We start from the raw sequence: 26,257 nt of genomic DNA, 5'->3' as shown, positions 1-26,257 counted from the left end.
ACCAACATAATTATGAAATATCGAATTCAGTTAAAAATTCTAATAATCAGCTTACATTTTTTTAATACTATTAAAAACTGCAACCTAATAGTTCAAAGAATTTTCAAATATAAATTTAGTATCTGAAGACTATTAAATTGATTGCCCCTTCATCACCACCTTTGCCCTTGCGTTGGCTTTACCGGACCTAAGCGTCTAGTTAAGGAACGGTGGCTCTTTGTTGAAATGGATTTTATTTTCTAACTAGTCAGTGTAAGTTTTTATTTTATTTATCAACCAGCCACTAAATTTGAACGAGCCTTTACATATTACCATCGAGCCCACAAATACTAGTCACTTATTTTATCAACTATCTACTGAAACAAAAATTTAAAATTGTGTCAAGTTTTTGCCCTTTACGGACGGAGAATATTTAGAATTTAAAAATATAAACTTCTAGAATGACAAAGCTAACCAAAATCAATATAAAAAGTTTTAAAAAATTCCAAAACATTTTTGGTCATCTGTTCGACTAACTTCAATTACTGGTGCTGCTGTTCTTACACTGATTTTACTGCTGGCGCATTTTTTTAAACTTTAACTGCGAACCAATATTAATGTAATTTTTTCTATTACGTCATAAGTATTTTGGTTTTTAAACGTTGACTGCCATGTGTATCATAATAATACAAAGTGTCACCTTTTCTTTTATGCAATTTTTGTATACTTGATACACCATGACAGACTGTTTATTTAAGTGTATGCATTAACTAATGAAGTTCATATGTTTCTCATCTGTTCTAGCTTCCTAGAAATTACTATCGACAACGATTTGGTAATGTTCGTTTCAGTTGGCAGGACTGAGAACTAACACATGGTTGAATAGTATTGTACATAAGTAGAATTGTATGTATTTGTAAGGTGTGTTAGGTTACGTTTTAAATCTAATTACAACGGTTAACTCTGGTTAGATAGGGAGCTGTATGATGAAGTAGAATTAGAAAGTGATTTGCTTTTAAGTAGTGATGAAAGTAACTAAGTGTTTTTGGAAATGGTAGCGATTCAGACGATCCGAAATATTCAGTTTCAAGTGAAAGTGACAGTTGTAAATTATGCACAAAATCATCAGTTAGAAACCGAAAACACAAAGGTGATAAAAATGATTTAGAAAATAAACTATTCCAGGTTGTATGGAATGCAGTGTCGGGTAACTTACACAAATTTAACCGTGATGTGATAATCTTAAAGAAAATATTAAATATCAGCCCTATGAAGGTACTTTAAGTTAATTGATTGTTTTTATTGATGATTCTATTTTTGAACTAATAGTATCACAACTAGCCATTATACAGAACAGTCAAGTAAAAATGTTTTGAGTTATTTTTAGTCAAAGTACATTTTTCTGATAATGAAAAAAAAAACAAGAATCACCATAGCAAAAAACAAGATAAGTAAAATTAAAATGATCAATCATTGATTTACTGAAAGTGAAGTTTCAAAATGATTATACCATTTTGAGAAGGAAAGCCATTTTAGCAGTAATTTATTTATATTGTACTTTGTAATTATTAACTTATGAAATGAATTTATAAAATATCACATTTGTTTTAAATGCTGTGTTTATTTTGTTTAAAGTTCCGAAATATTTGTTAGTATTTAATAATGTTTTTGTAACAATTATATTATTTTAATGTAACCCTTTAGTTATGTAGATTAAGTCATAACTACTCTTTAAATACCAAAATTATGGAATTTTTATGTAGTGGGTTAGAAAAAACAGCCATTAAATAATGGCTGCTTTATATCAGATATTTATAATTTTATTTTCATATTGTAAGGTAAAAAAGTACATGCATTTGTCTACAAAATGCATTGTCTTCAAATTTTTAGAAGTGTGCTAGAAATGGAAACATAAATTAAATGAAATAAGTTGAATCTTATTACACAAGTGTAATTCAACATACATGTACACAACATACAAAAAATCTGACGTTTAAGTTCATCAGATACTATTAAGTCAAAATATATGCTTATATTAAGTCAAAATATTATGCTTATTGCTAAATTAACAATTATTCTCAAAATAACAAGCATCCCCTATCAGAATTAAGGTGAGCAGTAAAAGTACCTTATTGCCTTTGTAAATTGGATTGTTGAATATTAACACAAATCCATTGAAATACAGACTATACTACGCTCTACAAGTATATCCTTCAATTGAACAGGAAAGATGTATAATTACATCCTTCTTGTTCAACTGAGGGACTGGCTGTGCAGTAAATATCCATTCCTATACAAAAGCATTTCTCAACCTGAGGTTTGTATAATTAGTCTACAACTTTACATGTAAACAATAATGAAATCATTTTATGGAAAAAAAATTATTATAAACACTTCAATTACATTTATAAATACACATGTATTATTATAACCCTTTCAAAACAAAAAACCCTTTCACAGAGGTAAAACGTGGCAATGATAAATATTTTTAATCCTTCAGTGGCTAAGTTTTCATATTCACTTTGATGAGCAAGGCAAAAATAAATAAATCTTTAGATGTGAATTGCAGTTGTAACATTTTATCGGCAGACATTTCAGTGAGCTGATTTTGAATAACAACTATTAACTTGGTAGCTGCAACAACATTTTCACTAAATGGATTCAGTGCCCATGTCTTTGAAAAACCATTTTTCTTCTGGGAAATGCTACACCAATTGAAGTTTTAGCTCATACAAAATGCATCTTCATGCTATCCAAACTGTAGTGAATAATAGCATCTTCAAAAAGCATGAATTTTGTTTGTCGTTAATAAAATGTTTTTATTATCACATCCTTGTAAATTTACATTTAAATGTGAAACTACATTAGCTAAGTAAACCAATAGCGACATATACTCATTATTCTGTAAAAACAGTGAGAATGGAGTTTGTTTATCCTCGAAAAATATTAATTCATTTTGCATTTCTAATAACTGAGTTAACACTTTCCCCCATGATAACCATCTGACATCTGTACGGAAAAGATGAAATTTTTCTTTTCGCCAATTTCTTTGCATAGTTTAGCAAACAGCCTATTCTGTAATGGTCGATTGTTAATAAAATTAACCATCTTTAGTATTTCACAAAGAATCTGTTTGAGGTTTTCTGGCAAGAGCATGTCTGTGAAGGAAGCAATGTGTCCATTCTGCTGCTCTTGGTATAAGATGATCTTTTAATTTTTTCAGAAATCCACTTTTCTTCATGTTATCACCTTTGCACCATTTCTACATACTGCAATACATTTTATCCAATCTGTTTTATAGTTTTTAGTAGCTTCATAAAAAACATCAAAAAGACATTGTCATATGACCATGTATTGATTGTCTTTATTGCATTCATATCTCACAAAACATAAGATCTGAGAAATGTTTGCCACATCTGTTTATTCTTCAAATTGAATACTAAAAAATTCACTTGAACTCACTGAATTATCTGATCATGAACATCAGCAGCCGTGTCATTGATTCACCTTGATTGATACTGTCATTAGAAAACAGAATTCTTTTTCAATTTTTTTGCTCCTTCTACGCTCATTAAAACACTGACCATATCAATAGCAGCAGGGCAGTATGAGATTTTCTGTGATTGTATGGGGTTTGGACATCTCAGCTACTCTTAATGCTATGCTTCAAGTATACTTTTTTCAGTATGACTTGATTTACAAATAGAAACTTGTTGATTTCTCAAAGTATGTAATTTTATTTTGAAAAATTCTAATGGTTTAATTTATGAGACCATACATTCAACATATTATAAGCATGTTTGATGACCATGACATTCTCAGCAAATTACAAGGAGCATGTACACATCAAGTTGGAGCCTGTAAATTGCTCATGTTTGTACATATCATATATACATACCCATTGCTATCAACACAGCTATGAGTTTTAACTTGGTTTCTTTGATTTGGGGTTGCAAAATATTCATATTTTTTTGGGTTGTAGAGCTAAAAAGGTTGAGAATCACTGCTCTAGAAAAATGAAATGATTTTTTGTTGACCCACCACAGCTTTGCCTTTACTATGGTTATATGCGTTTCCTCACAATCAGAGTATGTTTAAATGGGAAACCTTATTCTAGCCAGGGGTTCTACCTCCTCCTGTGTTCATTAAACTCATTCTGCGAGAATAATAATGGTAAATAAAAATTAAAGCCTGTTGAATTTATTAAAAAATTTTTTAGTTTTTTAACAAGTAATAACTGGGTGCAGGTGCAGCCAGTTGCATCTCACACACAATAACAATGGCAGTGTTGATTGAGCTGCTGCGCCATATACCGTTAAAATGCTTTAAAAATCAAAATTAAAAACACACCCAAATGGTTTATAGATATTTATCTGAAGAATATTTGCAAGACCAAGTGTAGTAAATATCTCGTTTGGTAATGGGGAAATCAAAAATGAGGAAAATTTGCAATCATAGTTCAACATTTTTTTTAAAGTTGAATTTCAAAAACCTAGATACTGGTTTTCAGATATTGACATGAAGATTAAATACACCATGAATAAGATTAATATCTTCATTTGTTACAGAGAAATTAAAAAAATCTCTTTTGGCACGCCAGAAGGTGGAGGTAGATTTCACTGGTGCTAAGTAGGGGATAAAAAAGATTTCCACTTTAAAGTTAAGAAAAACTTCAAATTTACTCAATATGACAGTGGTTGCACATGAAAAAAAGTTTCACATGTTTGGCATACGACAAGCCCCATCTTACAATTGCAGCAACATTTTGGTCATCCTTTGCCGTAAGGATTGGTCATATCAAAAATTGTTTCACACAAAAGTTTTAGGTAATGTTTAGAGGACTAACAACAATTTTAAACCAATTTGATATTGTACTTATGAAATCCCATTTTTTCCATCCCCTGAGCTAATGGTTAGTGATATCAAAAACTCTACTTAGATAAGTTTTAGGCCCTTACCCAAAGAAAAGTATGAACTTTAAATGAATTCAATATTTTACTTAATAAGAAAGTTATAGCCCCATTTTCCACCCCCACGTCCGATTTTGTCCACTAATGAACTAAACAGAAATTTTGGGTTGTTATATTTTATGTATCAGTTTGAAAGTGATTGGTGCAAAACTACGGCAGTTATTGTGTTCACAAGAAAGTTATATATATATATATATATATATATATATATATATATATATATATATTGATTTTTCAGAAGTCAGTACATATAAGACCCATATTCCTCTGTACCAATATATTGTATTTTTTTTTTTTATAATAAAAAACCAATTAGAACAACCCAAGAACAAAATTACAAAGTAATTGAAATGACACCTACCTTATTTTTTTTTCTCTATTCCAATAGCACTTCGCAGGATCCAGGATCATCAGTTGCACATACATTACATAAAATTACATATCAAACATAATACATTTTTTTTTTATCATATACAAAATATGAAGTCAATTATATAAAAATAAGTACATATGTATAAATATGATGTCAATTAAGAATTAAAAATAAAATAATTAGAAAATTTATACCATGTAACCTGGCCAGCCAATGTTACATTACTGAATGGATTTGAAATTATTTACATACATTCTGATTATATCTATTTTCATCTAAAAATGTGCTGCCATTTGTTGCCGCCTTTATAAGTGTCATCTTTATATTCTGTCTGAAAGTTGATCAAATTGGAAATTCTTTTGTAGTTATATAAAAATATAATTTTATATAAAATCTCTCCAAAATATCCAAATTTTTACTATTATTATTTAAATGAAATTTCTTGATTTCCACTATTTCCAAATTTGTCTGAATATTACATACAGAATGTTTGTTATTAATAAGGTGATCAGCAACATTAGATATGCCCAATTTACCATTTTTATAATTTCTAATGTGTTCTAAAAACCTATTAATTTTACCTATATATATATATATGTCATCACAATCATTGCATTTTATAAATTCCATGTGAATTATATTTATATATAAACTTTTGAACTGATGGTGGTTTTGGGGTGTGGGGGATGTGAAGTGCAAAGATATGTAGAATTTCCCGCAAGTCGAATCATGGTACCCATTACAATAGGTAACTTTCTTATGAAATTTACCTAAAAATAGTGCAGTTTCAAAAAAAAATCATGTAGATTAGACACAATAAAAATCAAGTTGATATCTTAATTTGTTATGACGCAATTTAAAAAAATAGTAGATTTCATTGTTACTCCATTTTAACCACTTAAATTCAGAATCTCAAAAAATTCTTTCTTTATGTGCACTTACAAATAAGAAGTACATGAATACAAGTCTTCATCAATGTATTGTAGTTTTCGTTGATGTAGATTAGGAGTCACTCATGACATGTTGTTTATTTATAATTTAGGTAGAGATAAATCTACAAGAATGGTGAAAAGCCATAAACAAAAATAAAAATATTCATCAGGTTTTGTACCAATAATCTATTTACACATACAAAAAAAATTTATTCAACAATTTTGGAAAACACACTATCAACAATATAGTTAAAAATAAAATTTTAAAGTCTCAACTATATTTAACATACTATACTAAAATTATATCAATAATAATAGTGTTCACAAATTTTACATTTATGTTTCTTTACATATAAATAATACATCACACAATATAATACACAGGCTTATGTAATATAACTGCACTAGTAAGCTAATATGCTACGAATGGTATACATGTTCAAAGGTACGTATGGTTATGGTGAAATGTTACAACCCACAGTTACGTACACACTAACTTTAGCAACCTATATAAAGTATAATCTTTCTAAGTATTTTAAATATTAAAAAAATACTATTTTCTTAATGTTTTTAATTCATACAAACAAGTACATGAAAAACTTTTATGATGTTAAATCTAAATAAATAAATAAACACCTAACTTATGTTAGGAACTGAACCTGATACCAATAGTGAGTGTATCTGCCAAAACCACAAACAAAACTAGGTTATAATTAACATTAAGGTTACATTATTATCATTCATATTTTGGAAATAAAAATATGTATGGTGTCCACAACAATAAAGATGCTACTTGAAAATTTGTGTATCCTTAAGCAACATCAGTTATATTTTTCTAACAACCAAATAATTCATGCAAAAAGCAAACCACAGCAATAACTATTGTTAAATCATTAAATTAAAAACAAAAATCTACATAATGGAATTAAGCTGTACATGCACATACGTAAATAAAATTTCACTTGTGCACAATGCTGAACCATAAAGTTAATTAACAATCTGAATTAATAATATTATGAAAGAATCCAGTATATTACAAAATTTATAGCAATGCCATGCAACAATTAAAAACATCAATAATTTTAGCTAATGAAGACTATATTTTGAAGGCAAGTAATGTGAGGTGTAGCTAAAAACAAACTGGACTGATCAATCTAGACAAACAGCATGTGTGAAGGTCAAATAACACATTGTTGTCACATGACATCCCCTCTCTCCATTCCTGCTGCTGAATTGACTCCGAACCTCTAAGTTGGACTGTGGCCTTTATTCATATCGACCATTGTATCTGCAGTCCATCAGACACATGTTAACTGTTTTAAAAGAGTAACACGTTAATGTGAAATTTCTTTTGAAACTTGGAAAATCCACCACAGAAACTCATTCTTCGTTAAAAGAAGTGTATGGTGATGAATGTTTATCACATACTCAGGTTTTCAAGTGGTTTAAATGGTTCAAAGAGGGACAAGAAGAAATTAAAGATGACACATCTAGGACGACCATGTTTTTTTGACATCCATGGATTTGTGTACGTAGATTAGGCTCCTGAAGATCAAACTGTGAATCAACAATACTACCATGAGATCCTAACTACTCTCTGTGAACGAGTAAGAAGGAAGAGACCTGAATTGTATAAATATAAGTCATGGATTCTTCACCCGGACAACGCCCTGGCCATACTGCATTGTCTTGTCAAGACGTTTTTGGCCAAGCATGGGATCCATGAGTTGAAACACCCACCCAGTTCACTGGAATTTTCCCTGTGTCTTTTTTCTGTTATCCAAGATAAAATCAGTACTGAAAGGAATGATATTTGAGACAGTTGAAGCTGTGAAAGACAAAGTGACAGAGACCATGAACATGTTTTCTGAAAATGACTTCCAGCAGTGCTTTGACCAATGGAAAATTTGCATGGAGTAGTGTTAAAATTGTAAAAAATAAAAATAAAGGTTTTTATAGCATTAATCCAGGGTTTGTTTTAGGCACACCTCATATTAACAACTATGTAAAAAACAATAATTATTCTAAACCGAAATTCTTCTAGTACGAAAAATTGAAATTCTTATTTTATTTTTTGTTGTAATTTTTTTTTTTAATTTTGTGATCATGATTATTATTATTACTTTTTTAAATTGCAGACAAAAAACGTTTGATTTCTTATACATTAGAATATAAGCATAATATTAAAAATCTTAAGGTATGAAAAATTTTACCATTTTAAATATTAGATTTATTATGATAAAATACTTTAATCAATCAATCTTAGCATGTTTTATATAGAATGCTGTCTCATTACTTATTAAATAATTTCAAAATCTTAATTGCCTGACCTTTGACAATTACTTTAAATCAAACACATGTAACTATAAATAAAAAAAAAAGAAAAGAGAGAATAAATATCTATACACAATTTGCTTTTAAATATTTAATTATTATCTTACACCCAGTAATAAATCAATATTCTCTGAATATATCATATCTTGGTAAATGCAACAGCTGATTCATCTCTTTAAATTTACAACTTTAGCTAGTCTCAATATTAAAAGGTTTTGGGTTCAGTTCCTAGAACAAAGGTCTTGACTCTTTTACTAAGTTATTCATCTTCATTATTCATACACAGGAGACTATTGGCTTATTATACAAGCATCACCTTAAACAGAAATAATTATTAATTTCTTTGAAAGATATCAGAAATATTAAGAGGTCATGTTCTTATTTTTATAAGGATTTAAGTTTTATAATAGAAAGTTAAATCTAGCTGTAAAATCATAATTTTTTTGAATAATTCAATAGGCATTTGTGTATATAAAAGCTGAATATCATATATATATATATATATATATAAATAGGATATTCAGCCTTTTGTTTACTAAAACAGCATTGTTGCTTTGACATGTGCTTATATGAAAACATTTTAATAAGGAACTAAAAACATCTATCTATAAGGAAAGAATTCTGACCTTTAACAAGAATTCAATAAAAAAAACAAACAATGATGTAAAAGATTATGATTACATAGTAAGTAAATAAGTGGCTAGTATCATTTATTTGGAAATGATATTTGTTCTGAAATATTACAGGACCTAAATTAAAATTAGTCTTACTTATGTTAGGATTTTATGCTTTTGACGTTCACCACGAGAGTTCCAATTAATAATAGATTGTGAACTAATTTAGAGTAAAACCGATTAAGAGGGATCTCATTGAGCTTTACAAACCAGAGAGGACTGGCTCTTTTTAAGGGCCTAAAAACAATTTAGAAACAAAACAGTTCAGAAAGCCAACAATTTATGAATTACAATTTGATAGAACACCAAAATTTTAAGATTTTTTTATTAATTTGTACATACAACGTAAAATAATATACCTGAATTATGGTTAAGACTTTAATCCAAAATATGTACATGAATCTGAATGATAATGATATAGATCACCAATTTCATTTCAAAGGAATAATCACCATACAGGGATGAAAACATGACATGTAAAAACCATCATATTTTTAAATAAAAATAATTACATAACATTACCTACTTAAGTAATAGTTAAAAAGAAAAACAAACTAAAATTTACTTTTTGTACAGTGTTATCACTGAGTAGCTCTAGCATAAAAGTTGCTATTTGAATCACAGTAAGCAGTGAGAATATAAACAGTGGCTTCATATGTTGCCATCATAATAGCAGTATTTGGTATTTGGCGTATTAATTGTGTAGTTAAACCACGATATACACCGCGACATCCTTCTTCTTTAAATACAACACCAAGAGTTTGCCAGAAACCACGGTATTTATTACCTTCCTCACGCAATCTTGTTCTTGCTACTTCTAAAACATAGGAATTTAAAAAAAATATTAATAAGGTTTATTAACAGAATAACAACTGTACAACATATTAGTAAAAAATAAATCGTATAACTAACTGCATTAAATGAAACAATTAACAAGAAATTAAATGAAACTATTAACAAGAACCAATTAAATACTATAATAGTGATAAAACATCATTTTTGTCTATTTACATGTGATACATAAATTTAATACGTTTTAATGGAATTGCCCTTCATACTAATCATAAAGAAAATATAAAACATAATTTTTTCAAAAAGTCATTTGATTCAGTTGTGCAATGATAAATGTTATATCAGAATGCAGGGGTGAAGTGGGAAAGGTTACATTTTGTGATGTTCATAATGCTTAGTTTTTTGTTTTATCAAACTTTCTTTTGTGTTCATTTAATCTATATATATATATATATATATATATACTCAAATCTAACAACAGTGAAGCATTGCCGGGTTAGCCAGTAAGCAATAAAAATTGCCAGGAAAACCATTTATTAAACATATATATCAAGACATATACTTAAAAATAAATATATTTAGGCTATTTGAATACTATAATTATTCTAATTATTTTGCTTTTTTAAAATTAGCATCAATCTCTGTTTCTCATTGTTGTCTTGCAACTACTTCATGCCATCATTTAATTATTACTACATCAAAAGGAATTTGTTTGATGTGTTCTGTTTCTAATGACAACCACTACTCCTTGTTCAGTGAATTTATGTTTATCAACATTATAAATTAACCATTCTTGTCCTTCTTTAGCAATAATATCGCACCTAGTAAATTCTGTAACCAACTTTATAATTAATATCCTTTAGTTATTTTCTCCCCCCAAAAAAATATCACTCAACTATCTAACATCACTCACTAAATTTTTAAATGTGTTTGCACATTATCAATAAATAAAATAATTTTTCTAATGAATACTTTACCAGCCAAAAGCTTTTCAACAATGGTATAAAAGTTTATTTACAGATTTAAGTTTATAAAAATTTATTGATAAAGTATAAAAAGTTTATCAGTGAAGACATTGATTCAGAAGGAAGATCCAGTAATATAAAGAATACTTATTATAAAGTTGGTTAGAAAATTTACTGAGTGCGATGTTATTGTTAAAGGACAGGAATGGTTAATTTATAATGCTGATAAACAATGGGTAAAGTTTAAAAAGGAGTATGGTTTATGAAACAAGTTTCAAATAAATAAATTGATATCCACATGCTTTTTTAATCTTTATAATTACAATGGTAATTTATTCTTTGCAACATTTTTCATCCTAGAAAATTTTTGGATTGACATATTAATGCAGTGGTTCTTTTTTGAACAATGACACACTTTATTGAATGCCCATTATTTCAAGACATACTTATTTGTTTTTTATTAATAATAATGATGGTACTAGTAATTAGTAATATGTAGTAACTAATTCTAAGAATTAGATACTATCAAAACATGCACAAGTGGGCCGGCTTCCATGGCATGAGTGGTAGCATCTTGGCCTTTCATCCGGAGGTCCCAGGTTCGAATCCTGGTCAGGCATGACATTTCACATGCTACAACATTGCCATTTCATCTCACCCTTTGAAGCTATACCTAATGGTGGTCCAAGAGGCTGGAAAAAAAAACACATGCAAGCAGGTACATTCTTCTAAATACAAGCAACATGTCACGAGAAAGACAAAGGTCTTTGTATTGGAAATACAATTAAAAAATATATATATTAGTTTTTTTTTTAACTCGCCACTAAAATTAATGTGAAGAGTGCTTGTGTTCCACAGTTTGTCAACATGTGGCCTTATGTTTGACAGTCCAACATGCAAATCATCTTCAAGATTTACCAGTATGTTCCTCTGATTAGATTTCACTATTCATTGCAGAAAATGCTTATTAGCACAAGTATGGTGTTAAAACAGCAGAAAATGTTTTATGGCCCTCTTTGCGATTGTGGGATATTGACATTGTGCATAAATATAAAAGGACTGTACTGAAGTGTCTAGAAATCTCATTTGGTAGAACTGCAGGACAAGTCTAACAATTAATTTTTTTTACTGACGGTTAGATTTGTGACATTTTGCATATTGATCTTGCCAGATGTACCAAAAAGAAAAATTACCCATTCTAACTAGAAATGGACAAGGTAGGCAAGTATTTTGTTAATGAAGTTGGTAACAATTAGGTGTTCTTTTATTAACTTCGTCAGGCATTCTTTGTTATTTTGTTTAATTTTTTGCAAATTCCTTCGATTTTATATTTGGCTGAAATATTTTCTGTTGTGTTGCATGCTTGTATTCAGAGTTCAACCTGTTAAAAATTTGACAAGATATGCTAATTTGGTACACCAAAAATTATCTTCTTAAAGTTTTGTGAACTCTGCCTTTTCATCTTCAAAGAAATAAGAAGCACGTCTTGAGCTCTACTACTTGCATCAATACTTTAACCCCAAAAGCCAATGCATTTCAAAATGCAGCAATCAAATGGTATGCTCAGCTTCTATAGTCACAAAGCTTTTCAAACAGTCTACACTTAACTGGTCTTATTTAAAAAAATAAAAGATCAATTCACTAGTCATTCTGTTCTAAAGATCCCCATCAAAATTTCTAATCATTAATGCCTATTTATGCAAAAAACAATTAACTGTCACTACAGTCGGGTTCACTGAATGAAACTTAAAACCTTTGATTTTCCCTGTTGCTGATGCTTCATCAGTGCAAAGAGAAGTACAAGTTTCCAGGAAATATTATGTAAAACAAAGTAATTATTAGCACAATCATAAATATCTTTGCCTGTAGTAGTGGTTTTAAGTTCTTGGCAAAATAAAAATTGTTCAATAATACCCAAATTATATTCAAACCTAATAAAGCTTATAATTAGCATTTACTACTCTTGCATCAGTACGTTCGTCCAACAGTAGGGCAAACACAATATCCTCACCAATTTACTGTTCACATTACTCTCAATTAATTTCTTTCATTCTGCAGCTGACAGTATAATTGGATAATGGAATTTTGAAAATTTCTTCTGTAGCATCACCAAAGATTACTTTCAGATTTTTTTTGTAGCTGGTAATATTAGTTCCTCGCCTACAATATGAAGGTTTTTGTGTGAGCTATTAACTCGGATAGTGCATAAGCATGCTATGCTTTGTCAGAAAATGAAATGTGTTTTATTAACCCAAAAGATGTTTTATTTTCTAAGTTCAAAAGATTTTCAAATTGTTCAATTGGTTTAGAAGCTATATGAGAATGATTACTTTCTAAACATCTTTTTAAGTTTATTCGGCTCCATCGACTTATTTGCCAAAACAATTCTGCATATAAGACACTTAGGAATCTGTTTATGTTCATCTTCACGACAAGTAAAATAATATTGTAAGTATTCATCAATATATTTACAAAGCACAACTTGTTTTTGAAGATCCTGAAGGAAATAATTAAATAATAATTTCTATTCACATTATTTGAACTAGCACTGCAATGATTGCTGTTACAGGTTTCAGAACTTGATTCAGTTTGTCTTTTTCAAATGTGATATCTATTCACGATAAAACTGAAATAAAAAAATTTTTGTAAAAGGGTATTCCATTTTAATTCAACAAATTTTCGAACACTTTATTGCATCACTATTTTTGATTTTGATATACATGATAACTACCCACCTTGCAGTGGTCAAAAAATATTTTTTATATTTAAAGAAAAAAATTCCAAATCGTAAAACGATTTGAAAAAACATTGCCAAATCGTATGATTTTGAAAATGTCTCATTTTTCGGTCCCCAAAAACCACATGTGGGACAGGTGGCAAAAATCTGAAATTTTTACAGCAGTAAGTACGTTTTATGTACTTTAAAACCATATAAAATTTATTTTGTTACTCAGTGGGGTTGACGAGTAATGAAGTCATCAAAACCGCTAAAAACACTGTTCCTTCTAATCGCGTGAATAATGTATCCAAAAAATTCACAGCATGTATTATTTCAGGTAATAATGTAGGTCTGCTATACAAAATATTTTGATATGTCTATTATGAGATAGCTTATATTCTAGATAGTTTGTTACTTAAAGTATGACTCATACATATAAACTCATGTTTAAACACAAAAGTGAATATACATGCATGGACATGAATGTTTGCATAATACTGAATGTAAACATTGTTGAAGGCTGTTATTGTTTTGATTTCAATGTGATACGTTGTATTGTTGCTAGTGTTAATACTGTGGTTAGGTAATGTATACTTGTTTATAAAGTAATTTTATTAGTAGTGAACTTCTCTTTTATCTTTTATTTTTCATTTTATTAATTAGAGAAATTTTTGTTTTTGCTACAGAGAAACTGGGAAAAGACAAGGTGAGGTGCAATTGGTAGTCTTATAATGTATAAAAAATATCTTTGACATTTTCAACAAGCAATCCAAATTTAAAATTAATTCCAGACAGAGCGTTGTGTATAAAATGCTTAAACAAAATACAAAAACTACAAGATGATACAGAAAGCGAACCGGAATGTCAAGATATATTTGAGCCTCAATGTGTTATAGTCGAGTCAGTGAATAAAGCTTGTTCAGCACTAGGTATTTCCTCTGTTAAGGTTCAAAAAATATTGAGCAGTGCAAAGGAACCAATTTAAAAAAATAAAGTTACAAAAATAGTTGAGTCAGTTACCAGTAAATTAAACAATTCCTTTCATTTAAATATTTATACAGAAGAAACCAGCTTAGTACCACAAAATTATCTGATTTGGGTAGGAAATGTAAAGAACTATTCATTAAAATAAAGGATAAAATAAAAACAGTTACATTAACCCAGGAAAAAATTAATATTTTATGTTTATTACCAAGCAGTTGGTGCATTCAAAAAATTCAAATGAGTTTAGTGTTAAAACAAGTGGAATTTTGCCACAAATCAGTAAAAAAGAAACCCAGACTTCTCTCAAAATTTTCCTTTTGTGATACAAAATTAAGTACAGTCTCATCACTGGTCAAAAACTTATGCCTCAGCACATCCATTTCTCATATATTTTAAAAAAGAAGGAAAATTACAAAGTCAAAGCTACTCTGTGATTAGTGAGGTACTTGAAGCACAATACATCATTCTTCTGCTTCAAAAAGCAAGTTATAAAGTAAATATACTGTTATCACAAGTTAAACAATTTTTTTATTTTTCTGATGGCTCCTCAGCCCAGTATAAAAACAAAAGAAATTTCATAAATTTGTGCTACCATCAAGAGGATTTTGAAATCGCAGCCGAATGGCATTTTTTCCTCATACCATGGAAAAGGACCATGTGATGGTATTGATGGAACTGTGAAAAGGACTGTGTCTAAAGCAAGCCTTCAAAGGACAGTCAACAATCAAAATATAAAATTTACTTTCTGCTTTAATGAAGATGTTCAAGAAACTGAAGAACACCTAAGTTCTCGTTATCAGGTAATCACAACAGTCCCAGAAACAACAACGTTTCACAGTTATGTTCACAGTAATGTATTCTGAAAGTCCGGGCGAACTCTAAATCAGAAACATTTATACGTTAGTCTTTATAGGTTTACCAAAGACGAAATGTAAAAATTATGTCTGCTGAGTATACGATAGCAAGTGGTGGTTAGGCGAATTCATTGAAGTCATAATATATGAAAAAAAGAAGAATATTGAATACACTTTTTGATCCGCAGGTTCCTGGTACTTCATTCAAGAAATCATTGAGGGATAATCAAACATGGATTAAACTGGAAAATATTTTAAAGATTCTCATCCCTTCAGAGCTTTTTCTGTCAACTACTGGAAGAGGATATAACATTATACCCAAGATGAATGAGGACTTATCAGTTCTACTCAATAAAAAAAATGGCAGGAGCACTAAGTTATGTTAGTTAAATTTGTTACCAAAAGTGTAAGATTTATTCATAACTTCCACTAGCAGGAGTAAAATAAGGTAAAAGTGAATTGAACAATTTGTTAATATATTAGAATTATCATTTTGTAACTGACTATTAATTAATTTTCAGTTTATTCATTCTAATGAGTTTAATTGTAATTTTTATAATCTGAAAAAACAAAACATAACGTCAGTATTTTTGGATACGTTGTTTATGGTTAGAAGGAACAGTGTTTTTAGCAGTTTTGTTGGCTTCATTAGTCATCAATCCCTTTGAGTAAAAAAAATAGACTTTATATGGTTTAAAATACATAAAAAGTACTTACTGCTGCTGTAAACATTTCAGATTTTTACCACCTGTTCCTCATGTGGTTTTTGGGGTCCAAAAATGAGACATTCTCAAACTCTTATGATTTTTGGTGGCCATATTTTTTAATGAAGGAAACTTGGTAACAGTCCAATTTTTTTTTATAAGTACTACTAGTACCTAAGAGTTAAAATGTAAAAAACAGACCTGTTACCCTAAGCCTTTCATTACTTATTTTGGGCCCAAATTTTGAAAAAAAAAAACAACAATTTGTAAATGTAACAAGATTTGGTTATATAACAAAATGAATTTTGAGTACATCAAGATGAAGTTCCATCTTTACTCTTTCCAAAGAGCCCTTTTTGACACTCTGTACAATGTAAAATAAGAATGCTACAGCTCATGGAAAAAGTGATGAAAATGGCTGGTTTTACCTGTTGATGAGTTAGAAAATAGTCTATTGCTCAAGAAAAAACTTTTTTAAAATATAAAAAAATAAAACTGGCCAATACGTTCTGTTGATTCTTAACAAACAGTCTAAACACTCACAGTGATCTCAAGTTTTTTCAGCAGAAAATCCCTACACTGTGGGATAAATCCCTCAATGTGGCAACAATGAACACTCAGTTTATTACTAAGTGGGAAGAGAAAAAACTAAGCCCTGTTGCAGGTGTTCACATTACTCAAAACTATCAGCAGGCAAAAATATTAATGCTGTTGCAGGTGTTGAATGGTATAATCTTGTTCCAAAATAGATTTTAGCATATTACAGGTTTCATAGTAAGTATAATTATGCTGCATAGACTTTCTTAAAGGCATAAAATCTATTTTTTAAATTCTAAAATTTTGTGATGCATCAGTTGGGAACCACTGCATTAATGAAAAACAAATCTTTCCTTAAGCATTACATGTAATGCACTTACGTACATGTAAAGAATTACCATGTACAATTACACAGTAGTACTGTTATTCTGTCCTTGCTTATGTTGTGACTTTCAACAGATCTTTCCCTTTTGGCTGTAAAAAACTTTTTAGGTATAACTTTAAAACTTAGCCCAGTTTCACTGCATTAAAACAATGTTCTCTCATAGAGTCCTTTTACAATTTCTCTAAATTTGGTTTTGAAAATTTAATCTGCATTTTCATCAACCAATGATTTCTCTTGAAAAATATTTTGCTGCTGAATTCTACGTCTGATTTTTCACCTATGTAACCCCCCAAAATAGGCTGTTAATTTTTATATTTATTACCTAACAATTTCTATAATAAGCAGTTACCTTTTACCCAATTAAGAATGTCACATAATGTATTTTTTCTTTTCATGAATCATAAAAATAACATATCATTAATTTTTCATATTCACACTCTTGTTTTTATGCTGGATGCTTTTTTATTACGCTGTTCAAATTTTTCATTACTTTTAGTTGGATTTTAAACCAGTGAAATATCAACACATAAATCCACTACAAAATCATGCAAAATCTATATGCTGTCAGTACATTAAAAATACTGAAATCACCAAAAAGTAATGTAAATATGCATACAGTATGGTTAAGCTTTCATATAGTTTTAACCAATAACTATTTTTTCAACACAGTACAAATATTTGGTAACCACTGCACTACTTATAGTTGGTTCTAATTTTTTTTTTTGAGTTATGTAAATTAAAGTACATTTTTTTAGTTTTGAAAATTAAAGTTTTTTTTTGTTGTTTCAGATGATCTGGGTGATAATTAAGCTGGGTTAAGATAATCAGGAATCCACTATACTGGTATTCTGTGTGAGAAGTAACTGCAATATATGTAACTTTAATAGGTTCTTTTATATAATGATATTTTAAAATAGATATCAGTTAAAAGACACATTTAATAATTCAATACTCAGATATGGTAGAGGCAGGTGTTACGATCTTGTTTAACCAAATTTTTAATTAATAGTGTAAGATTTTCTCTAAATTTATTTGATGCTATTGAATATATACTGTCAATCACTCTGATATATATTAATAAAAATTTATTGAAAAATAAAACTATGAATTTTATAAGAAAAATTATAATATATAATCACGGCTTAGTCAATGAAAGTAGTAAAAAGAGTTTACTGATGAATTAACAATTTTTAAAAAATTGAATGAAACACTGCAATGCTGTGCTAAAACAGAACACAGAGAAAAGAAATCTGTAGCTAAATTACACTGTCTTAGCTCTTAACCGATTATTCACATATTATTTAAAGAAAAATAGCATAATCTGACAGAAATAGTAATCTATACATAATGCAGAGGCATTGTACAATTCCTCTGCATTATTATGTACAAGTTATTTCCAAATGTACATTGAAGCAAACAAATAAACAGATCTAATGCCAAATAGTAAAATTACAGTAGCGGAATTAAATCAATCTTTTAAAGTTTCATAAATTGTATTTAATAGAACTGTTCCTATCATTCAATGAAAAAATGAGTTTTAAATTTTATACTATATTTATGCAGTCAAATCTCTCAAATTCAACCTCAAGGAATTACAGAATACATCCAAATCACAGGATTTTAGGTAGCGTTACTGATCCTTATTTAATTTCAGCTTCATTTACATGACTAAATTTCACATTAATAAATGCATTTTTTTTTTAATACTAATAAGTACTGTAATCAAATAATCATAGTGTACAGATTTTTCCAATTCTTGAAGCAACTGTTATACTATCGTTTATCTCTGTCAGTAGTAATTAATTTGTCATTCTTTGTTAACAATTATATTACTTCAATCTTTTGTAACTGAATATATGTAACTTTATAATGCCAATGCAGTTTCTGACTGCAGATTTGTTTTAATAAACAATAAAATATTGTTTATAACGTATCCATATAATTACCTTAATCTAGAAATCTTAATTAATACTAAGTTTTACATGGCATGTAGTTTTGTACAAACTAATTATATGTTATAATGTGACATACCGTGAGGATAAGCGATACAAGAAGCAACAGTCTTTGAAACAGCTCCTGCCATCATAAATTCTAAAAAGTCACGTGATGTTTTTTCATCATCACGACGTGAGCTACGTGTATGTGATCTTCTAGTTAATAAATGTGCCTTAATTGCTTCATATATCACAAAATGTACAACGGTCTCAGATATTCCCCAATATGATGCAGTGATGCCCTTATAAAAACCTCTTATACCCTGCAGCAAGAAAATGAAACAAAATAAATGAATACTTACACAAACAGAAAAATGTAAAAAAAAATTTACGTAAGAATAAAAAATTCTTGAAGATGATGACAAGTGAGTAATGATTTCTTTCTAATATTTAAACAGACTAGAAGAAACTTAATACCATAACATTACTTCACCGATCTCTGTGATGGAGTAGTAAAGTTTGCGTTTCATTTGGATGATCCTGGGTTCAAATTTCAGTTAGATTTGGTATTTTTCAAATTCTACAAAATTCATTTCTCACAAACAGCTATAATTTTGCATTTATTTGCCTATATTCACTTACAAAACGGAACTTGATGGATAAATTACACCATAGTTCTAAACAAGGTAAATCTCAATGTCTCAACAGCTCTAGACAATACAGTCTGTGGTATTGTGGGCCTGTTCATATTTACAGAAAGCACAATTATTGGATATATTTTCTCGAACTTTACGTCTTTCCATAGACTGACGATACCGAAGAAGAAAATGGATTAATTTTCTATCAGCTAGATGATGCTCTGACACATTACAGCAATTGTGTCAGTGCTAGATTAAACATTCTGTTTTCAAAACAAGTGAACTGGAAGAGGAAGGCGATAGTATGACCACCAAGGAGCCCAGACTTAACCCCACTGGATTTCTTTTTCTGGAGACATAAATATTGTCTGATTTCTGATAAAAATTGTTTATTCAGACAAAATCCATGACATCAACCACCTATGGGAGAGGATTGTTGTGGCAGTAGCATCTATTACATCTGACATGCTGGCAAGTATATGGGAAAAAATAGATTACCATCTGGATGTCTGTAGGGCAACAAGTAGTGCACATATCGAAGTAATTAAACACAAAAAAACTTAAGAATATATACTCATTTAAGTGATAATTTAAATATAATAAAATTGCTGATATAAATGAGCCCATGGCTAGACCTTCAGTCTGAAAATAAAATTTTCCTTAAAATTCAAAGTAGTTTTGAATATAAATATATGTATAATAATGTTGCTTATATTTTTATGATTTCCTTTATCTATAGATAAATAAAAGACAATCTTTGTTTTGTGGGTGCCTAATTCAAAAACTATTTAACCAATTTTGCTGAAAATTTCACAATTTATTATTATTATATAATTTTAGGCCTCAGATTAATAGTAGAAGGAAGATTAAAGAAAAACAAACCAACATACTTGGCATTTATAGACCTAGAAAAAGGGATTCGATAACGTAGACTGGAATAAAATGTTCAGCATTCTAAAAAGATTAGGGTTCAAATACAGAGATAGAAGAACAATTGCTAACATTTACAGGAACCAAACAGCAACAGTAATATTTGAAGAACATAAGAAAGAAGCCGTAATAAGAAATGGAGTCCGACAAGGATGTTCCCTACCTCCGTTACTTTTTAATCTTTACATGGAACTAGCAGTTAATGATGTTAAAGGAAAATTTAGATTCGGAGTAACAGTACAGGGTGAAAAGATAAAGAAGCTATGTTTTGCTGATGATGTATTAATTCTAACTGAGAGTAAAAAGGATTTAGAAGAAACATTGAGTGGCATGGATGAAGTCCTACCCAAGAACTATCGCATGAAATTAAACAAGAACAAAACAAAAGTAATGAAATGTAGTAGAAATAACAAAGATGGACCACTGAATCTGAAAATAGGAGGAGAAAAGATTACAGAGGTAGAAGAATTTTGTTATTTGGGAAGTAGAATTACTAAAGATGGACGAAGCAGTATAAAATGCCGAATAGCATAGGCGAAACGATCTTTCAGTCAGAAATATAATTTGTTTACATAAAAAATTAATTTAAATGTCAGGAAAAGAATTTTGAAAGTATATGGAAGTGTCGCTTCATATGGAAGTGAAACTTGGACAATCAGAGTAGCTAAGAAGAAAAGATTAGAAGCTTTTGAAATGTGGTGCTATAGGAGAATGTTAAAAATCAGATGGGTGGATAAAGTGACAAATGAAGAGGTATTGCGGCAAATAGATGAAGAAAGAAGCATTTGGAAAAATATAGCTAAGCGAAGAAACAGACTTATAGGCCACATATTAAGGCATCCTGGAATAGTCGCTTTAATATTGGAAGGACAGGTAGAAGGAAAAAAATGTGTAGGCAGGCTACGTTTGGAATATGTAAAACAAATTGTTAGGGATGTAGGATGTACGGAGTATACTGAAATGAAACGACTAGCACTAGATAGGGAATCTTGGAGAGCTGCATCAAACCAGTCAAATGACTGAAGACAAAAAAAAAACACTCAAATTTAGCAATAGCAAAACATTGCCGGGTCCACTAGTTATTAAAAAGAGAACTTTTTTTAATAGTATCATTTATGGATATATTTTTGTACATGTTTAATATATCAAAGGAATCCACTTTTGTGTTATTTTTAATTTCAATATTATTTAATTTATTTATTAATATTTTGTCCATTATATTTGCAATGTAATAAGGTCAGTTTTGAAGTTAATAAGTGGGCATACTGGAATGTTAGGTTATTAATTTAAAACAGGTCCCAGAACAGTAGCTTCCTTAGTTTTAATGATATCTAATCTAAAACAAAAAAATTGGGTGACAAAAAACATTTTTTAGGTTTGAAGTAAAACTTCAATAAATGACTAATAAATATGTAAATGTTAATTACGAGGGTTATTTTTTTTTCAAGGTCTGATAGGTCACAAAATAAAAACCCACACAAAAATTGGATGAACCTTTGCGCATGTGTTGCACAGTGTCTCTAGTATGGCCTTCAATCACACTGTGTCACTTCGTTTAGTTCTGAACCCACAGCTAGCACGTAAACATGTCTACAACAATAGCATCTCCCGCCAAGTGTGAAGTGCGTGCGGTAATTCAATTTCTTCAGACTGAGGGGTGTAATGCAGCAGAAATTCATCGGTGAATAAGTAACATTATAGTGAAACTTCAATGAATGACAGCAAAAGTGCGACAGTGGTGCAGGAACTTTAAAGCAGTACGTACAAATGTTCATGATGCAGGCAGTCAGGGAAGGAAGCGAGTGTCAACCGATGATCTCGTTGAGCGAGTGGATGAGAAAATTGTCGGTTCACAGTTTCTGTATTGATTAGTTTCCTGAAATTTCAAGGTCAGCTCTCTACACCATTGTAAGTGAGAGACTTCAGTACCGCAAACTGTGTGCGAGATGGGTTCCCAAGATGCTGTCCAACCATCACAAAACAATGAGAATGTACGCCTCCCTAACGTTTCTCCAGCGCTATCACAATGAAGGAGAAGATTTTTTGAACAAAATTGTTACAGGGGACGAGACATGGGTCCATTTCGAAACTGAAGAAATAAAAGAACAATCCAAACAGTGGATGCAATCTCATTCTCCCAGTAAAACAAAGAAGTTCAAGCGAACCTTTTCCAACAGAAAGTGTATGGCTCCTGTGTTCTGGGACCGGAATGGAGTTCTCTTGGTGGAATCATGGAACGTGGCACGACCATCACTGCAGCCTCAAACTGCGTGAATCTTCAACGTCTACGAAGGGCAATTCAGAATAAGCGGAGAGGAATGTTGTCATCAGGCATTGTCTTTCTCCATGACAATGCTCGGTTGCACAATGTAGCTGTAACAAAGATGCTCCTGCAATGTTTTCGTTGGGAAGTGTTTGATCACCCACCATACAGCCTCGACTTGGCTCCATCCGATTTTCATGTCTTTGCTCACATGAAACGCTGGCTAGAAGGACAACATTTCGGCACAGACATCGAGCTGCAGACCGGTGTAGAAACATGGCTGAAAACAAAGGCGACTCCGTTCTATGATGAGGGTATTGGAAAGTTGGTACAACACTACGACAGATGTCTAAATCGGAGTGGTGACTATGTAGAGAAATAGCGTAATTATTTAAGTACTAGTTACAAATAAAATTTTTTTATTTTCACTGTGGGTTTAATTTCATGACCGATTGGACCTTGAAAAAAAAAATAACCCTCGTTTTATCAAAATTTACAGAGAATTTAATTCTGAGGAAATTCATGTAACTATTAAAAAAACTATTAAAAAAAATCAATTTTTATTATTACCATCTTAATAGAAAAACTGACAAAACTTAACAGAAAAATGTTATGAATTTGTAAAAATTCATACAAGACTAAACTATTATTTATATTATATGTATATAGAGAGTTGTTATTTCTTAATATTTTTTCAATGTAATAAGGTAAATTTTGAAATTAATAAGTGGGCGTATTGGAATGCTAGGTTATGAATTTATAACAGTCCCAGAACTTTTTTTTTTTTGTGGAGGGCGAAAAACGTCTGTACATTATCATCACCCAGGGTTTTTTTTTATGAAAAAAAATTAATAAAAGTAATTAAAACTAGTACGTAAAACTAAAACTTAAAATAATAATTAAAAAAATAAAAGCAAAACAATTAAACAAAGTCCGAGATGGGTGTAAAAGGTCCATTCTCGGATAACAAGAGCACAAAAATGATACAAAAAAGTTAAAAAAAAAAAGACACAAACATAAAACTTAGAACTAGGTTAAAACTAAAATAAAGAAATTAAATAAAACTTAAAACTAAGTTAAAAAAATAAAACTTACAACTAATATCACAAAATCTTAAAACTAATATCACAGACCGAGTCATTAAAACATAAAAGCTAAAATAATAAATAAAAAAAAAACTATATAAAAAATAAAATTTAACAGATTCGGATAGGGAGTGTAAAAGGCTCCCTCCTCGGTTAATAAAATCAAATCTATTAAAAACTTTTCTAGAATAAGAAATATACCTGACAATATTAAATTTTTTGGGTTAAACCTACACTACGCAGAAAAAGAAACATCCGGTTTAAAACTTCATTGTCATTACACAAGACACAGCGGATGTTTCTGGGTAATTTAAACTTACGACGCAACGCCACATAACATATGCAGTCCACAAGTATGTGGTGCACAGTCATGCGGCAGTTGCATCGTGTGCATAGGGGTGCTTGTTCTCTTGTCATCAGGTGCTCGTGTGTGAACCTGGTGTATCCTATCCGCAACCGACAGAGGACTACTTCCTCACGCCGAGATTTTCTACATGAAGAGTCCCATGGCAACACAGAATTTTTAATCTGCCGGAGTTTATTATCTACAGTAGCCGTCCATTCACCTTGCCACTTTGCTCTTAGTGATTGTTTTACATAATTAATAAAATTAGAAGTAGCAACTCGGGTGGTGAAAGGAGGCTGGTTACATGCTTCTTTGGCAGCGGAATCTGCATGTTCATTACCTGGAATCCCTATGTGACTTGGGACCCAGCAAAAACTTACTTCTGTGTTGCGATTATTAAATTCAGCGATTGCGTTGTAAATTTTAATGACGATAGGATGTTTGGAATAAAAGTTTTTTAAGGCTTGGAGAGCACTACACGAGTCACTGCAAATAAAAATTTTTCTATATTTAGGGTTAATGATGTTTAGATCCTTATTTATAGCGTATAGTTCAGCGGTAAACACACTCGTAATACCCTTCTTTCATTGACAACAAATGCACAGCCAACGGTATCATTTTGTTTCGATCCATCAGTATATACAACCTCGTCTGGTTTCATCTTGGAGAGAACACACTGAAACATTTGCTGGAAGACAATAGGTAGTGTTGATTGTTTATTGTATGTCGTAAGGTCAAAAGTAAAATTTATAAGGTTTATTCTCCATGGAGGATATGAGCAAGGATACGTAGGAAAGAATGACGGTGTGTCAACATTTATATGCTGCAGCAGACGCCAGGTACGGACACCTACAGGTGCAGTACGACGTGGTCCTCATACTTTCCTAGATTAGGATTTCTAAAGACTGACTTAAGAACCGGGTGATTTGGCTGTCCTCTGAGACGAGCAAAATAAGATAATAAAAGCTGGTCTCGTCTATCCCAAAGTGATGGTTCACCACAGTCTACAAGTAAGCTTGCGACAAAACTTGATCTAAACGCGCCTGTGGCAAGCTGAAGGAAAGCATGATGTACACTATCCAGCATTTTAAGCACGGTTTGACGAGCTGAAGAGTAGGCGACACAACCATAATCTAAATGGGAGCGAACAAAGGAATAGTAAAAACGTATCATACATGACCTATCGGCTCCCCAGTTGGTGTTAGTAAGGACTCGCATCATATCTAGAAGTTTGGAACATTTTGTTTTTAATTCTTTTATATGTTTGACCCAAGTAAGTCGGCTATCAAAAAATAAACCTAAAAACTTGATGTAGGTAGAAATAGTAATAGTCTCTCCGTTCAGAAAAACTTGCGGAATAGAAGGGTTTCGTAGCCGAGAAAAAACTACACATTTTGTTTTTTCAGATGAAAATGTGAAACCAGTAATCCTGGACCGAGCTTCAAGGTGAGATATAGTGTTCTGCAGTAGTCCCTCTGCTGTAGGTGTTGAACGGCTTGCAATGTAAATAGCAAAATCATCAGCAAATAGACAACATGAGACAGGAGTCTGCACACATTTGGTAATATTGTTTATGGTTACAGAAAATAAGGTGGCACTTAATACACTACCTTGGGGCACTCCATTCTCCAAGATGACACTATCTGAGAGCGAATCATCCACACGAACACGAGCCGTTCGGTGATTTAAGAAAACCCGGATAAAAGCAAGCATATTGCCCTTGATTCCCCATTCTTTGAGAGTGTTAAGAATACCATGTCGCCAGGCTGTGTCATACGCCTTTTTTATATCGAAGAAGATAGCGACGAGGTGCTGGCGATTGAGGAAAGCGTTTTGTATGGCTGTTTCTATTGACACTA

The 26,257-nt window shown here is 30.6% G+C and overlaps 1 protein-coding gene across 2 annotated transcripts in view; it reads right to left on the bottom strand.

Moving 5' to 3' along the window:
• Nucleotides 1–6,420: 6,420 nt before the first annotated feature.
• Rim2 (replication in mitochondria 2) overlaps nt 6,421–26,257 on the bottom strand; it is a 124,440-nt gene continuing 104,603 nt past the window's right edge. The window contains exons 5-7 of one of the 2 annotated variants that reach the window (XM_075363001.1): nt 19,234–19,459; nt 9,828–10,079; nt 6,421–8,904 (exon numbers count right to left, since the gene is read on the bottom strand). In XM_075363001.1, the coding sequence (XP_075219116.1) occupies nt 9,844–10,079; nt 19,234–19,459 (462 nt within the window). In that variant the 3' untranslated portion in view covers nt 6,421–8,904; nt 9,828–9,843. Of the gene's footprint in view, nt 10,080–19,233; nt 19,460–26,257 lie in introns of both variants that reach the window. The other variant, XM_075362991.1, reaches the window with a different exon arrangement.

Source organism: Lycorma delicatula, chromosome 1 (genome assembly GCF_047948215.1).
Source record: "Lycorma delicatula isolate Av1 chromosome 1, ASM4794821v1, whole genome shotgun sequence".
Lineage (NCBI taxonomy): Eukaryota > Metazoa > Arthropoda > Insecta > Hemiptera > Fulgoridae > Lycorma > Lycorma delicatula.
Note: the sequence above shows the minus strand (reverse complement) of the source record. Positions and strands in the feature narration are given on the sequence as shown.